The sequence below is a fragment of the Lepisosteus oculatus genome, chromosome 7 (assembly GCF_040954835.1).
Source record: "Lepisosteus oculatus isolate fLepOcu1 chromosome 7, fLepOcu1.hap2, whole genome shotgun sequence".
Taxonomy (NCBI): domain Eukaryota; kingdom Metazoa; phylum Chordata; class Actinopteri; order Semionotiformes; family Lepisosteidae; genus Lepisosteus; species Lepisosteus oculatus.
This window is the reverse complement of record NC_090702.1, coordinates 40,665,653-40,683,422: the sequence shown is the minus strand read 5'-3', so window position 1 is coordinate 40,683,422 and position 17,770 is coordinate 40,665,653. Positions and strand designations below refer to the sequence as shown.

At 36.8% G+C, this 17,770-nt stretch overlaps 1 protein-coding gene across 5 annotated transcripts in view; it reads left to right on the top strand.

Moving 5' to 3' along the window:
- flncb (filamin C, gamma b (actin binding protein 280)) overlaps positions 1 to 16,346 on the top strand; it is a 66,570-nt gene extending 50,224 nt beyond the window's left edge. For 2 of the 5 annotated variants that reach the window (XM_006633314.3, XM_015352380.2), the window contains 18 exons: positions 326 to 421; positions 1,696 to 1,795; positions 2,211 to 2,351; positions 2,646 to 2,774; positions 3,244 to 3,417; positions 4,487 to 4,648; positions 4,919 to 5,122; positions 6,230 to 6,382; positions 6,814 to 6,936; positions 8,217 to 8,456; positions 9,149 to 9,418; positions 9,673 to 9,810; positions 10,841 to 10,956; positions 12,256 to 12,388; positions 13,037 to 13,213; positions 13,552 to 13,770; positions 14,303 to 14,506; positions 15,038 to 16,346. In XM_006633314.3, the coding sequence (XP_006633377.3) occupies positions 326 to 421; positions 1,696 to 1,795; positions 2,211 to 2,351; positions 2,646 to 2,774; positions 3,244 to 3,417; positions 4,487 to 4,648; positions 4,919 to 5,122; positions 6,230 to 6,382; positions 6,814 to 6,936; positions 8,217 to 8,456; positions 9,149 to 9,418; positions 9,673 to 9,810; positions 10,841 to 10,956; positions 12,256 to 12,388; positions 13,037 to 13,213; positions 13,552 to 13,770; positions 14,303 to 14,506; positions 15,038 to 15,225 (2,967 nt within the window). In that variant the 3' untranslated portion in view covers positions 15,226 to 16,346. The remainder of the gene's footprint in view (positions 1 to 325; positions 422 to 1,695; positions 1,796 to 2,210; positions 2,352 to 2,645; positions 2,775 to 3,243; positions 3,418 to 4,486; positions 4,649 to 4,918; positions 5,123 to 6,229; positions 6,383 to 6,813; positions 6,937 to 8,216; positions 8,457 to 9,148; positions 9,419 to 9,672; positions 9,811 to 10,840; positions 10,957 to 12,255; positions 12,389 to 13,036; positions 13,214 to 13,551; positions 13,771 to 14,302; positions 14,507 to 15,037) is intronic. The other 3 variants (XM_006633312.3, XM_015352381.2, XM_015352382.2) reach the window with 2 other exon arrangements.
- Positions 16,347 to 17,770: the final 1,424 nt, after the last annotated feature.

Below are 17,770 nucleotides of genomic sequence, written 5' to 3'. Positions count from 1 at the left end.
ATGAATGCCTTTCTTATAACGTAAAAGGAACAATACATTTCATATCACGTAATGATATGACAATTGGAGAAATACAGTATGACTTGTTTTTGTTGTTTTTACATTTGACATTTTTTCGTAAACATAATTAAACCCATAAATGTTCAGTTAAATTATGTGGGAGGCAAACTGAATCTGTATATTCTGATTTTACAATTGGTAGAAGAAAGAAAACAATTGCATGGCTGTCGTGCACTAGTCTATTTATAATGGTTTTAACATTGTACAATTGTTTTTTTTTGTGCATGATAACATTGTTCTGAATTTGTAACTTACCTTCCGCTAGGCGTGTGATACCATTCCCATAATTGAAGAGCCATGTGATATGCTGCAGTTACACCAGCCCTACGCATCCTACCACACTGGCTATCCATCACACTGGGTATAACAATTACACTGGAGAAACAGCTATCTCAGCTCTGAGAAATACCCTCTTTTTTGTTTCACAGGACAGCATGGATTACTCTGAAGAAAGATAAAAGCACAAATGCATTTACTAGTAACTTGCAGTATATTCCCAGTGCAATATGCTCTGAACTACAGTGCAAGTAGTTATAACCTGTTACCAGAAAACTGGCAGAAGAAACCTACAGCATGCATTGGGTTGAAAAACCATTTGAAAATGTATCCCTGTAGTCCCCTTCAAATTAGTTTTCTGGTTATTAGATAAAATGCTACAAATGTAATGCTTAAGGGACAAGCTTACAAATTATTTTTCACCCTCTGGTGCTTGAATATTTTGATATTCTTAGATTTGCCACTCATAAGGCAGCTACCTTTGCCAGACTAGTGTAATGAAGCCACAGAGGGTATATCTTCCAAGACCTTTTCAGTTCATTAACACAATTTCCCTCTTTTCACTCACTCATTCACTTCCTCTTTCATTAAAAAGTCATTAAATTCTTCACAAGTCAGTGTACAACATTGTCAATCACACCATCACCATAACCCTGTGATCTCAGTCTAACCAGATATCTGATAAGGCTATTGAAGGCATTGTAGGAATGTGTCAAAATTATCTATTAAGGAGTATATATATATTATGTATATCAATAGGTCCTTTATTATTATATATAAAGGAGTAGGCCATTGGTGTATATTTTAAATTTGCCTACCTTAAAATAATATATTACATAAAGAATAGAAATATGATTTATTTGGAGAACTTATCACTGTTTAGTCCTATTGCATGATTATTACTAAAAATAAAGCACTGCTTTTATTATACTGATAGTATTGTTAATTTAATTTAAATTTGAATGCAACAATCCTCATGTGCTTCCTTGCAGAATGTGTTTTCGAGGACCTGTCCTAGTATAATTAAAAGATTTGTAGCTGCAATTAACAGATATCTGAATAAGCTGTTGTCTCAATGTCAACCAATGTCAGTATGTTGATTTTTTCCCCCCATTTCTTTTCTGAGTGTAATCCTCATTTTTAATGTGTGCATGGCTCGTTGTACAGTGTATTCACTCCTTTCCTTGCAGCTCTTCTTCTTTCTTCCAAGACAGGCTCAAGCAGCCTGGATCATCTATACTCATGCCCAAACTCATCTTTGATGTCTTTTCCTTATAACAGTCTTCTCTGATTCCTGTCTTTATGCCTCTATCTCTCTTACCTATTACATCACTTGATGTTTGTTATTCCTTCTCCCAGGCAACAGAAGAGCCCATTGCACCTGTTGATGACATGGAGCCAGCTCTTAGACCCTTCAACTTAGTTATCCCTTTCACTGTCCAGAAAGGTGAAATAACAGGTAAGTCCCCAGTGAAACCTGGACACGTGGTGCTGAGAGACATGCATGAGGCAATGCAATGGACAAGATGCTCAGTGTCAGACCAGATAAGAAAACCCATTGATGTTTCCAGATGACATGTACTGTACTGTATGTATAGTAGATGGCAAGTATTGACAATTATGCTTTTGTAATTCGTAGTTGGCATTTGAGATGCACAACATAAAGTCACGAATAAAACCTAAATTTTCTGTCCATTTTTTCATGTTAAAGTGTGCTGATGATTAAAAAAGACTAAAGATTAAACGTTGTATGCCAGTTGATGGCAAATGGTGTTTGCCAAATAAAAGCAAACTCTGAAGCTCATGTATTATATAGAAGTCAACAGTGTGTTTTTTCTTTCTTGTATTTTAATAGTAGACTTCTATCATTTTAGGTGAGGTTCGGATGCCCTCAGGCAAGACAGCCCGTCCTAATATCACTGATAACAAGGATGGTACTGTCACAGTTAAATATGCTCCAACAGAGAAGGGACTGCATGAAATGGATATTAAATATGATGGAAATCATATACCAGGTAAGTAGCCAAATACCCAAAACATAGCCTCTTCAGGCTATGAAACAGAAACATGATTGTACATTAGCTCCTGTTACTTGTCAAAATAAGTTCTGGGCCTAGGACTGCTCTGCCATTCCCCTGTTAGTCAGTTTATTTCCCCTTGGTACTCCTCTTCAAAATATTTGTTAATTATATTGGTGAGAATAGTAAACCAGTTTAAAAAATGTAATAATTCAAGCAAACAGGCAAACACAATATTGAAATACACTGGGAAAGCTTTAGTAATTGTGTGATGTAATTTCTTTTTCACAGGCAGCCCTCTGCAGTTCTATGTGGATGCTATTAATAGTGGCCATGTGAATGCCTATGGCCCAGGTCTCAGTCATGGAATGGTGAATAAACCAGCTACATTTACTATTGTTACTAAGGATGCTGGAGAAGGTAATGTGTTCTGGCAATAAATTATGATTAATTACTCTCTAACCTTCACATTATGACTAAATGCACATACTGGAAAAAAATGGAATGCACAAAGACAGACTCATTTAACTACAGTATGGAAAATAGAGGGCTTTAGTAGAAAAAAGCAAGGACAGCTGTATTTGATTCAGCTATCACTCAAGATCTCCATCACAGCCTTTCTTACTACTGCATGTGCAATACACTTTAAATATTTCACATAACTTTCATTGTAAGTATTTCAGTTGGTTGGATACAGCAGGCCTCGTCAGCTTTAAAATCTGTAAAAGACAATTGTAAAAGAAACTGAAAAAAGTTAGAAAATCTTAAAGTTAGTTTATGAAGAGTATTGCTATCAGCATGCTATTCTTTTAGCCAGTTTAGAAAATCAGGCTTTGGTGATACCTGGCATTGACAGAAGAGTAATGGTATTTCATTTTGATTTGAGCAGGTGGGCTCTCTCTTGCCGTGGAAGGCCCATCTAAGGCTGAGATCACCTGCAAGGATAACAAAGATGGCACATGCACTGTGTCCTATCTCCCTACTGCACCAGGCGACTATAACATCATTGTCAAATTTGATGACAAGCACATCCCTGGGAGCCCTTTCACTGCCAAGATCACAGGTAGATGAAAAGCACTCATTAATCATAGCAAGAAGGCAACAATACACACGACAATTTAAGGGGAACCACCTGCTCCCTTAACAGATCCTCATAAGCTTTCAAATAACTTAATCTTCCACAACAGAGATCATTACTTTTTAACAACTCTCTAAGACATACACAATATGCATCAGGGTTTTAGTCAAAAATAAAGGAGAAAGAAAAAAAGACAAAAGGGGTGAAACTTACTTAAATATGGACATCATGACTTCTGAGCTACTTTGTCAATAGCAGTGTCCCAATCTACGAAAGCAGTGATAGAGGCTGACTAAAAGCTGAGACACGTGCCTTTCTAGAAGGAACATACAGTATCAGAAAAAAATAGAAGGATCTGTCCAACTAATTAAAAAAGTCTTTGTCACTACAGTAATCCCTGTTATGATAAATCACTTTTCAAGCATTGATAACCGATATACATCAGAGAGTAACAGAACTTCTAGGGATTTAAGGAAAATATGACCTATTATATAGATCAACACATACCCTGCACATTTCCAAAATCCATTAATTATGGGGCACTCTCAAGACATGTAAATAAGCATCCATAACCTTGGATTTACAGAGCTGGCTGGTAGTTATTATTAACCTCATATGGACTCTCTTAAATGGAGTAACATTGGACCTGTAAATAAACTTGAAATGGATACAACAGTGTTTTTGTTTCTGGATTATGTTAAAATATTGACCCTAGATCACCTTCTAGTTTAGTGTAACATTCCACTTCATCAACTCTCCATTACAGATTTACTGTATAACACACACAAGGGGCCTTAATATTGTGGGAAAATAAATGTATATTGCTGATGCAAACCCGATTTTAATGGAAGTGCTGTATTATTAATTGGACATGAAATGAATGAAGCTTAATTTAAAATGTAGCACATGAAGATAATCTGTAAAACGTTTAGTTAAGATGGTTGTAGCTGGGGTTTTCACATAGTTGATATAATTATTTTTCTGAGCAATGTTTTGAGCTTTTTCATTTTGTATAGTTTAAAACATTAAATATTTTGCCAATTTTCTTTTACAGGAGATGATTCCATGAGAACATCACAGCTTAATGTTGGCACATCAACAGATGTCTCTTTGAAGATCACAGAGACCGATCTCAGTTCATTAACTGCCAGTATCAGAGCTCCATCTGGCAACGAAGAGCCTTGTCTTCTGAAAAGGCTGCCAAACAGGCATATTGGTGAGAAGCCTACAGAGCCGGTAGCATAAATTTGTAATCTGAAATTCAGCACCTTAATTAAGATAGCTCTTTAATATCATTATCATTACCATTATTCATACAATCCAATTAAGCCATACAAATCAAGGGAAAAACTGTCAAGGAAACTGCAAATATTTCCTTCCACTCAAGTCCTAGATATATAATGAATCATTTCATATGCATGCTATTTGTTAAAAATGTAAAAATAAAACAGGGTATTTTTTGATGGCACTATGTATTTTTCCAAAGGTATTTCATTCACACCCAAGGAAGTGGGAGAGCATGTGGTCAGTGTGAAGAAGAATGGCAAGCATGTCACCAACAGCCCCTTCAAAATCATGGTGGGGCAGTCAGAAATTGGAGATGCCAGCAAAGTGAAGGTGTCCGGAAAGGGATTAATAGAGGGCCACACCTTTGAGGTGTCTGAGTTCATTGTGGACACAAGGAATGCAGGTATGACCACTATACAGATTTCAGCATTTTATGAAAAAAATGGCAGTTTTCAGTAATGCATATTACTGACTCCTGAAAGTGTACTCTGTGTTCCCAGGGAGCTACAGACACATTTTTTCAAATATGGTCATGGACCATACAGTATGCTGCACAAATGTTCTATTGCTTTGGAGAAGGGTATGTGTGACTCTGTCCACAGTGCTGAAACCTCTATTGGCTTAACAACACCACTGAAAAGGGTGTGGTTGTCTGGCATTACTACCACCTAAAGAATGATCACATGTTGTTGGCAGTCACCACTCCTCCTTCCGTGACCCCAGTGGGCCCTTGCCTTTCATGATATTGCTCAAATGGAGCTGTCTACTGCTTGGGTCTTTGGCGCCACAGAAGGAATCTCTAGGAGAAAACTGGTCCTGCCACCATCTTCTCGTTACTGAGTTAGTTTTGCAGAATCTCTGGGGCTGGCCATGTGGGATGGGGTGGGATCAGGGCGAAGATGGGAGAGGTTTTTTTCCAAGAGGGGGGATACATTCCAGAAAGGTAAATTGTGGGGTCTAGAGGGCATTGTGGAAGGGGGGAGAGAAAAAAGGTGAAGACAGAAAAAGAAAGATGCTAGTTTTCTTCTGTTTTGGATTCTAACATCAGGAAAGGTTTACATGTATGTGGTTATTTTGAAGCAGTTGTGATAGGTAGCTTATGAAAGAGCTTGGGATCTTTTTCCATCTGAAATATGATGAGTGATACTTAAGCTACAGTTATATAAAATTGTACAATATTTTCATGTTGGAGAATAAAAACATGGTAACATTTGCAAATTTGAAAGAGGAGAAAATCTGAGGATTGTCTTGCTTGTCCAGTTGCTTGCATCTTCTCAGACTATGGCTTGTAAGGTTTTGATGTCAACACTGTAAGTAGAACCAGTGCTCTTTGTTTAAAGAAGTCTGTATATAGTTATAAATGAGTTTAAAGCTGCTTTCAATATAACTTCACAGCAGCTGGATAATTAAGCTTAAATACATAAAGGTAATTGCTCTAACTGTGCTCTATTAAAGTTCAACTTGAAAAATCCTGGATTAACTTGTTTAACTCCTTTCATCTTTCTTTTAGGTTATGGAGGTCTTGGTTTGTCAATTGAAGGTCCGAGCAAAGTTGACATAAACTGTGAAGATGTGGAGGATGGAACATGCAAGGTGACATACTGCCCGACTGAACCTGGAAACTACATCATCAATATCAAATTTGCTGACAAACACGTGCCTGGTAAGGAGTATTTCTAAAAAAGACTGCTGAACACACAAAACAGAAAAAAATCACTGAACAAGATATTTAGTGTATTATTTTTGTTCAATCTTTTACTGAAGCATAAAATCAATAAGTCGAGAGAAAATAACACTCAACTCATCTGACAGAACAGAGGACTAGTCTTCAAATCTAATGTCTACTGGCACTCTTTACTTTTTGACACACATTTCTAGCAAATAGAAATCACTTATCATTAGTATTGTATGCAGTATTAAAAGCATCATGTGAAAAAATACCTAAATATCTGTTTCTCTTATGAAAACTGCCTTTATCAGTATACAGTATACGTAATGTTATATACAGTCAAATAGATGGATTATACCTTTAAGTCTAGTTCATCATCCTTTAATGTTCATGTATTCCTAAATCAAGATGCATTTGTTTTGCAGGAAGTCCCTTTACAGTCAAGGTGACAGGAGAGGGAAGGATGAAGGAGAGCATTACAAGAAAAAGACAGGCTCCCTCCATTGCAACTGTTGGTAGCACATGTGACCTTAACCTCAAAATCCCAGGTAACCAGATACAAGAGTGATTTTGAATAAAGTTATATGTGAAGATGTAAGCCTTGAACCAAGAAAATATGTGATTTTTCTTCACATTCCTTTCACCTCATGAAATGTTGACTCATTTCGCTCATAATTTAAAAAACTTTTGTTTCCACCCTCAAGCTTTCCATATTTTGTGTTTTTAAGCCTGTGTCCTGCTTTTGTTTATATCTGTCGCTAGCTTTGTCCTTGATAAAAAAAAGGCTGAGGCCCATACTAGACAGGAAGCACTAACATGGACAGGAAAGCAGATGCACATACTGTAATTAACAGAGCACATGTTTCCATTTTTCCTCCTGGAATTAGGTTGATGGGAAATTATGGTTACATTCTGCGCAGCAATATGCTAAACTATGAAAATGTCACTTATGTAACAGGTCTTTTGACAATGTGAAATTGTTTGGATATATGCAACACAGAAGCATTTAATCAAGCACAAAAGTCCCCAGACTAATTCAAAGATAAATGGAATTGAACTGTTCTTTGACACACATAAAATAATATAATAGGCAACTTCAATTTTTTTTAACTCGAATGATGTTGATGCTCTAGGGCAATACGTTAAGAAGTACACACATTTGTGTTGTTGTCCAGTTTGATTCGATATTTTATAACATCATCTGCAAAAAGAATAACATTATTTCCCTATCAGTATAAAAATATCAATACTTTAGAATTCTTTCATAAAGGGAATAACATCTTTAAAGAAATGTCTCACCACGCTGTGTGAAAGAAGATATGTGAACCTGAAATAAAGGTCCTCTTAAAACTATAGTTAAGGTTAGGGTTATGGTTCCAGCTACTGTATTGCCAGGATTAGAGCTTGTTACCTACTTTCAATTAATCAACTGTATGGACTGTTTTTTGTCTAATTAATTTAACCCTGTTATTACTTTATGCATTTAAAATGTTATTACAACCCCTGATCTAAAGTGTTACTAAACAAGCAGGTTAGCTTGTGGGGCAAGGGCTGATGTGCTTTCACAAGAAGTGCACCAGACTCAATTAGTAGTTAATTCAAACATACATATTTAAATATAGTCACTTTTGTCAGCATAACCAAACGACTTACTAATCAAGTAAAAATCTAGATAAGGAAACAAGAAAAGGAATAAATACAATAGTGTGCACAGGTGTATGGGCTTGAGTATTTTTTTTTACCAACGGTATCTTCTACTTTCTAAACCTTTTTTCCTCAATCCCTCTGTTCTTCCTTCCTTCCTCTCCTTGTTCCCTCATCCTTTCAGGGAACTGGTTCCAGATGGTATCGGCCCAGGAGCGTTTGACACGAACTTTCACCCGCAGCAGCCACACCTACACGCGCACTGAGCGCACTGAGATCAGCAAAACAAGGGGTGGGGAGACCAAGAGGGAGGTGAGGGTGGAGGAGTCCACTCAGGTCGGAGGAGACCCCTTCCATGGCGTCTTTGGAGAGTTCTTGGGCAGAGAGAGTCTAGGAACTTTCAGCGGTATTCCCAGACAAGAGGGTGTGTGTCTCAGACCACTTCAGCTTTTTAGCTCCTGTGTTTCTTTAGGAACATAAAAGGATGCCTGAAAGAAAAGTGGCATACTGTATGTGGCATGTTGTGGTGTGCAGAGTTTTGCCAGTTTGCCCAAGGAGTTTTTACAGTTGGTTTGAATCAGAGCCCAGCTGCTGTCAAAATTTGTGAACCTGGAAGCAAGATTTTTAGACTTTCCCCCCAGGAGAAATATATTTCAAAATTATATATTCATATAAAATGACAACATAGCTGGAAAATGTGATCGCCAACTTGTTAACTCATGCATCAATCATTTAGATTGTCAACTGTAAGAAATAAAACAAAATTTTCTACGACTAACCTTTCTGCAACAAATTATATTTCGAAGAAAATGTATGTTTAAGAAACTGATAATGGAATATAATATGAAAATATGAAATAAGGGTACTGTGTTGTATGTACCCTTCTAGCCAATTATAAAGGGCTTTAATCACACTCTTATAATCTGCTGATTATCCCTTCACTGCTTTACCTGTCACTCTGCACTGTTTAATCTTTATTAATCTCTGTTACATCTTACACCAGACCTCTGGTGTTTCAGGATGATGTGTACCTCTTCTTAATTTTAGTAGTAAAGTGTGGTTTAAGTTCACGATGAGACACCTGAAGTCTCTTTCTTCCTCTGTCTGGTCTCTTAGGAGAAGCTGGGTCCCAGGATATGACAGCCCAGGTCACCAGCCCGGGAGGGAAGACCGAAGATGCTGAGATCATTGAAGGAGAGGACAGCACCTACAGCGTGCGTTTTGTGCCTCAGGAGATGGGCCCTCACACAGTGAATGTGAAGTACCGTGGACAGCATGTGCCTGGTAGCCCCTTCCAGTTCACTGTTGGGCCACTGGGTGAGGGTGGAGCTCATAAGGTCAGAGCTGGAGGCACTGGTCTGGACCGCGGAGTTGCAGGAGTTCCAGGTACTGTCTTGAAATGTAAAGAAAACCCTGTTTTCTTTAACACTTTGATTTCCCTTTCTGAGCAATCCATTCACATAAAACCTAACAAAAAATTAATGTGCCATTAACTTTTGGAGTATTAAATGAAGCCTGGTAAAGGATAATAAAAAACTGAATAGTTAATCTTACATTTGTAATGTTCCTCATTGATACACTTTTTCATTCATTGCATCAATTAACTGATTTATAAATATGCATTTCTCTGCTCTCCACAGCGGAGTTCAGCATCTGGACGCGAGAGGCAGGTGCTGGTGGCCTCTCCATTGCTGTGGAAGGGCCAAGCAAAGCGGAGATTTCTTTTGAAGACAGGAAAGATGGATCTTGTGGTGTCTCCTATGTTGTCCAGGAGCCTGGTAAGGCTATTCACACCTGTCATTCAATGTATTTTGCACTGTGCAAAATTAAGAATAAACTGATGAAGATGTATCACGATTTAGCAATGAAAACAATTATCGATTCTCGGCTAAAAACATGTTTCAACATGGAAAACGATGGCCTCAACAAGTCAGTAAGATGTCAGGTGTGCTTAATTTGTATTTGTACAGTATATGTTTTACAAGGTAGACTGTTGTAGGCTTTTGGATCATCACAGAGGAAAACAATCCTAAAGATACAGTATTATAGTCAATTATACAACAGCTGAATTAAACCAATTGGATATATGATTAACAAACCATAGAGCTCTAACCTCTCTTTTTGGTTAAGTGTAAAATTATTATACAAACCAATAAAAAGAACATATTAATAGGTTATTATGGAACACAATTGGGAACCTATATGAGCACTGTCATCAAATGTTCTCTACTATTATGTCTGTAATCTCCTAAAGGATAAATGCAAAACTGTGTGATACCATATTATACAGTGCAAATAGGGCCACCATTATAATTTAACACATGCAGTACAGGAAAATACTCTATCATAAAATGTCCTAGATTGCGGTCTTTGACGTAGAAAACTACTTATACAGTTCAATTCAATTCAACTCAACTCAACTTTATTTGTCATTATACTTACAGTACACAGGTGCATAGTATAATGAAAAGTGCTTCTCATTAGTCTCTCAGGTGCAGTATACTGTATATATAGAACAGCAGACAAGACAATAGATAATAAATACAATAACAATAGCAGTGTAAACAACAGTATGGTACCACTGCGACAGTACCCATATCCCATACCCAGTGCATAAAGAATCATGTTTACTGTTGAACACGTGTAGAAATTCAATTATGCTATGCTATGGACGGTTCTTGCTCATGATCTTTCTACTAAGAGATTACTTTGCTTTGATTTTTTAAAATCATTTTGGAGAAAGTTGATAATGTTAATAGTAACTAGAATTGATTGAGTTGGTTCTAACTTCTGTTCTGGTTTTCCAAGGTGATTATGAGGTGTCAATCAAGTTCAACGATGAGCACATTCCAGACAGTCCCTTTATTGTACCAATTGCTACGCTGTCTGATGATGCACGGAGACTCACTGTCACCAGTCTGCAGGTACACTTGTTGGCTATAATATGACTCTTCTTCAAGCTGTTTATCCCCATATATACTGTGCATACAGTGATTACCCTAGAGAATAACTTACTGCTTTTGTCTGTGCTTTAAAGAAATCAGTGATCCATTGTCCTTTTTTATATATAGTATAATTTTAGAACTGATTGGCTTTTTTATCATATACCCTATTCCTCAAATTTGGTATTGCCAGTTGAATCTTTACTGCATGGCTCACAGCAATGTCTGCTGTACACACACATTGAGAGAGTGAGAAAGTGCAGAGGTTGTGCCTCCAACCTTTCCACTCCTTGAGCTCTTCATCTTTTGACATTTTAGAAGTTCTGTAGTGCTTCCTACAAGCTTCGATGCCAGCTAGAGGACAGGCATATCCCTCTTTGAGGTCATTGCAAGTCAACAGCTACGAGGGCTTTTTTCTTGTGGGGAGTCAATAGAGCCACAGCTAATTCCAATCCTACCCTGGTGGTTCTGAGCCCATAGTGCACTGCTGCTTGTGGCATCCTGGTCACAGTCAGCTAGTGACATGACCCAACCTGGAACTCACACTGTCTGGGTCACGGAGCTCAACCTGGACTTGAAGTGACCCTTGTGGGCTTTTTAATCTATCTGTCACAGGAATTATAGACAAAAACCTTACAATATACTGTATATATTGCAAGACATTAAGATGGCTGAAACTGACTTTTGGTAGAGCTGCAAAAAATTTAAATGGTGCATAGTATTTTAAATTGTTGTGTTTCCAAAAATGATCTATTGATAGAAGAAGTGCCTGATGGGTCATACTGTATCTCTCTGACTATTGCATAAGTTAAAGCGAATGCTAATTTGCTTTTACATTTGTAGTATTTTATCAAATATTTCAAGTTCTTATGAAATACTTTGTTTCAGACAACAAACCCAGCAACAACCAAAGAAAGTCAAATATCTGGGAGATCCACATATTCAGTATGTGTTAAAGCAGAAGGCTTAAGTTATATTTATGTCAAGTTATATTTATATCAAGTTATGTACTTGGATGCATCTAGAGTAATGTGTATCTTGTATTGCACCTTTTATCATCCTGTGCTGATACAGAGGCTTAACTGTCCTTCCAGTAATCACAAGTAGGTTACATTATATGAGACCTGCTCTGTGCTGAGATATATTGGCTGTATCCTGCTTGGACTGTTCACATAGGAATTGTTCCCCTCTGCTCTGCACATTTTACGTGTGTGATCATCTCCAAAGGCAACCAAAATAACATGGCAGTTAAATTTAACACTGCTCTGCCATCCCTTACAGGAGACCGGATTAAAGGTCAACCAACCGGCATCCTTTGCGGTGCAGCTGAACGGAGCCAGAGGGGTGATTGATGCCAAAGTTCATACACCATCTGGGGCTGTGGAGGAATGCTATGTCTCTGAGCTGGATAGTGGTAAGAACGTGAACCAGATCTTTTTTTATTACCTTTAGAGCAGAGTCGCAGTACGTGTGAAAAAAAACACTTAATTTTATGAAATTTGAATGCCAAAGTAAAATATATAAAATAATTATAAAATTATAATAGACATATCTTCTAAGCTTTTTTGATTAATTAATTAATAGGTGCTTTCTTCTGCCTTTGACTATGTATACATATAGGCTTGACAAGCTTCATTTAGAAAAAGCTTGGGTTGCCATGCAGTGATGTTTGGATTAATGTGTGCTTAACACATGAAAAAAAAAACATTTAAGAAATGGTCTTTATTAGTTATATTGTTACATTGTGTTATTATTATATCGTGTAAATTGGCTACTAAACCTTTAATAAAGTATGTCCAGCCTTTGATAATAATTGTATAATGTCCTGACAAAGCCTCTGTTTTGCCATCAGTTAATCAAAGGGTCTTGAAGGAACAGCTGCAGAATATCACATGCCATTTGCCCCCTCAGTCATAAATCTCCACCCCCCGTTATCTACTTGTTACCAGATGTTAAAAAGTCAGTTGTCAGAATAGTTGAGGTTCATATTTTCATCAAACAGAAAGCGTTTGTGTCAAGAACATTCGTTAAGCAGGATCGATTATTTTTTCTTGTTCCACAGATAAGTATGCCATCCGCTTCATTCCCCACGAGAACGGAGTCCACTCCATTGATGTGAAGTTCAATGGCAGCCACATCCCAGGCAGTCCTTTCAAAATCCGGGTGGGAGAGCCCGGACAGGCTGGGGACCCAGGGCTCGTGTCTGCGTTTGGGCCTGGGCTGGAGGGAGGAACCACAGGTAAACTTCCCATTTCATTTCCCATTTTCTGTCTCTTTCTGACATATTTATATCAAAATTCATGTCTACTGCTTTTCTTAGGGAGACCTGTTAAGAAACTGTCCTCACAGAATGTACATTTTGCATCCCCCCGTTGTAAACATACAGTAGCACAAAGATCAAAATACAAGTCATTTAGAAATTATTAAGGCAATGAGTACTCTTGACATTCTTGCTTTAAGATTGTATGCGTTTATTACACTGAGGAATGTTTTGTTACTATGTTAATACATTTAAAATATTTTTCTTTTGTTCATTTATATCATAGTAGATGTTTGTCCCTCTTTTACTTCCTTTAGGAGTGCCTTCTGAGTTTATAGTGAACACATGCAATGCTGGGTCTGGCGCTCTCTCAGTGACTATTGATGGCCCCTCTAAGGTGAAGATGGATTGCAATGAATGCCCAGAGGGATATAAGGTTACTTACACACCAATGGCTCCGGGAAGCTATTTAATTTCTATTAAATATGGTGGACCTCAGCATATTGTGGGCAGCCCTTTCAAAGCAAAAGTCACAGGTAAGAAAACTGAGATATAGAGATAAACAATTATGAAAATCTGCCTTAAAAAACTATGCAGAGTGGAAATTAGCTGAAAGTTAGACTGATAAAACTTTAAACAAAATTACAAAACCCTAAATAAACAACCGTTTAAGTCCTTTGTGAACTTACTGTATACTGTAGATGGAGGCAATGTATGAAGAATTACAAAGCATTTTGTCTGACAAAAATGTTTTAGAAAAAAGGGGGAAAACAGTCTATCAATAGAATTTTTTTTTTTCATTTGTATGTAAGGTTTAACTAAATTTTTAACTGGTTCCACCTTTGTCATTTATTTGCACCATCTGCATACTATATATACTATAGCTATCATCCCAAAAAATTATGTTGTAAAAAATGAAATGTTATTATCATTTTTATTAGAAAGTTAAATTGACTGGCACTCCTTATGTGACTTTATGAGGATAGTCAGGGTTTTGTAGATCTAGAGATGGTTTTTGATGCTCTAGTGATAGTGGTTCTTAATAGTTCTTTGATTCTAAATGTGTAGGTGCTCGCCTGTCAGGAGGTCACAGCCTGCATGAAACCTCATCAGTTCTTGTGGAAACTGTTACTAAAACTGCCACTGTTGGAGGATATAGTGCCATGCCAAAGTTCTCATCAGATGCCAGTAAAGTTGTTTCAAGGGGTCCTGGTCTCTCCAAGGCCTTTGTTGGGCAGAAAAACACTTTTACAGTGGACTGCAGTAAAGCAGGTAAGTGCGTTTTGACAGAGCGGCATTGATAGTGAACATCATTCTTTAGTTGCTAAGGGAAGATGGAAAACTCTTTACTCTTCTATTTAAACACAGGGTTTGTAGAATTGTTTTAAAATTAAGTGGTGGCAATGAAAGGATGATATCATAATGGCCAGTGCTGGTCAGTGCTGACACTCCCAGCTCTTGGCTCCTAGGTTAGATTCTGCGCTGGGGCTCTGTACGTGGAGAGTGCATGTTTTGTCTATTTTTGGATAGGTTTACTCCAGTTGCTCCTATAAAGACATGCTGACTTGATTAAATGATGTCTCTAAATTGTGCCAATGTGGACATGCACCCCATCTAGGGAATTATAAGTCATTATAAGTGGTTTATAATTCTGAAAAGGGCTATTGCAACCTTTATAAGCAACTTTCGGATGATGGATAGATGGATGCATCTGTTTTTTACTTCTTCTCTTTTCTGCATGAATGTTCTTCAATGGTTTGACAGCTAGAGTGAGAGATAAAAAAACTTTCCCTTTTTTTGTAGGTACTAATATGCTAATGGTGGGAGTGCACGGTCCAAAGACACCTTGTGAAGAAGTGTATGTGAAGCACATGGGCAATAGAATGTATAACGTTACATACACGGTCAAGGAAAAGGGGGACTACATCCTTATTGTCAAATGGGGTGATGAAAATGTGCCGGGAAGCCCCTTCCATGTCACAGTACCTTAAGCACAGCACAGTACTTATGTTACATATGTTAAACCCCCCTTGCTATGCAACCTAATGGACGATTCTGAGATGCACTAAAATTGCAAAATAACTTCAAGCCATGTGCCAAGTGTTTCATTAGCATATTCATTTTTTTAAAAAAAAAACAATAATATTTTTGCAGTGCATGAAGACAAAGTTGTGATGTCACATTAAACAATAAGTGCACGGTAAAAAAAAAATACAAAACACCTTTTCCTGCTTTTTTGTTGAGCATTTCTTTTGTAAGTTCAGCCCTTACAGTAGGGTTAAAGATTGTTGTTTTTTCTTTTCCTTTTTGGTAACTTTTTATATATTTATATGGAAGACAAGACATGCAGTATGGATAAAGTGAATCTTTTTTCCATTTCATATTGGGCCAATTTTAAGCCTTAAAGTTTTTATTTCTGCTCTGAAAAGAAGGAATCCTTTGAATTCCAGTATTTGGGTGGTATATAGTACCTCTTTCTTGCTTAATTCACATAGAAAGATAACAGTAAATGTATTTATAACAACAAACATACATAACATCTTGCTTTTTTTAAACAAATGTCATATTAAACAATATTAAAAAGGCCAATATGAATTTGAAAAAAAATAAATATCACTTTGAAGAGGTCACTGTCAGAGTTGAAAGGATACTGGAGGTTGTTGCAATTAATTTATTTTGTGAAATGTATTTTTTTTCTTTTATGTGAAAAGGAATTTACCTGATATCTGCTGGGAGAGAATTTCTGAAAAGTAAGATTTACAGAGTCAGAAATAAGTATGAACGTTTGAAAAATAATTTGTTAAAACCTATCACTTAAACACTGAACATTCTGACAGTGACTTCTTTTCATGTCCTGGCCCGTTATATAGGATTGTGATTGGTCAGAGGCTGAAGAAGTACTAAAGAAAAAAGACAGGTGTAGCAATGTTTTATTATGTGAATGTCAAAACACAGATTTTGTCATGAAACAGTATTAAAGAGTGCCATTTTATAGTGTTTTTGTATGTATTAAAATAAGAATACCTAACTGTTTGATATATTAACCTACTGTTTGGTAAGAATGTGCAGGCATAATAAAGGTTTAACTGCTAACTTGCCACAAAAATACAAACACTTGTGGTCTTGTATGCTTTACTGGACACTGCTTAGTAATGGTGAATATTTTCAGATAAAGCTGGAGAATAATGGAAATGTTGCTTATAATAAAACTCTGATAGTGGCTGAAGAGCCGGTGCATTAGGAAATTATAGTAACATCTTTTCTCCAACTGTCACCACTGACACCTACTGGTTTTAATTTGTAGTGCTTTTTCATTTTTTAGGGCGCTTGAGGTTTTGCAGTTTGATATACAGTACCTTCTTACCATTCATTTTAGGATAATAATGTTGCAATCCAAATATTAAGAAATCACATGGTTTTTATAACTATAAGGGGAAAAGATAATAGTTTTATTTTCACAATTATATTACTTGTGTTAGGTATTTGTTTCAGGCATTGATTCTAATGGTTATCAGTCACATACATTATTTTACAATAGGAGAATTTTTCGGTTGGCATCTGGACTGTTTTCCTCCTTTTAAGCATAGACATTTCTTTTAAAAAATGGCAAATGGTTTCTCCACTAAACCACTCTTCACTTACTCTTCTGATAAATTGAAAGTATTCTTTTTCTGGGGGGGTGGGGGGACTGCTTGACAGGCTCCTTGATTGCGTGACCCAGCTTCATCTTGGTAAATGATTATTTGCTCAAAGAGCTTCAGAGGAAAATTGCAAAACAGTTCAGTAATATGCATTTTGCAGGAGAGTAGAATTTGACTTGGCAGCAGGAATCATCTCTAATCAGTAGACTCAAATCCTCTAAACCTTCAGAGCGCTATGGTTCAGTATCTAGTACTTACACTACTTAAAACTCATGGTAATCAAAGAATAAACTGTGGGCTACACGATCACATTACCATAATACATGAAAAATGCTATAAGTCAGGGAGACATTTTATTGATGAGCATAAATGATTTATACTGTATGTCATTATGCTTTTTTGCATTTACAGTAACTGTTATTTTTAAACAGTACTGTATGTGTTCGCAGAATGTATGTGTCTTTTAAATGCATTGAAAAGTGTATGTCTTATCACAAGCCCCAGTGTCAGAACTTTTGACAATATTATAGAGCACAATCAGTATTTTCCTATTATTTTTCAGGCTCTTCAGGTCAAAATGATCCTTCTCAGAAAATGAGTGTTGACTATTTTAGGCAAAACATTCAGTCTTAATGTGTGTTCATACAACATAATTTTCTAATACATCTCAGAAATCTCGGAAATATGGAAACCAAAATCAATAGGATAAACAAAAAGGACTGAGCTCAGCTAACATCTTCTGTTCTCCTACAAGATTTCTTGGGATTCAGTTACAAAGCACTTAAAACTTTCTAGGCACACTATCCAAACTGGCCTAGAAATTAAATCTCAATAAACCAAATAATATCTTCTCTACTCTACAGTGGACTGCATAAACAATTTGGAAACAGCAAAA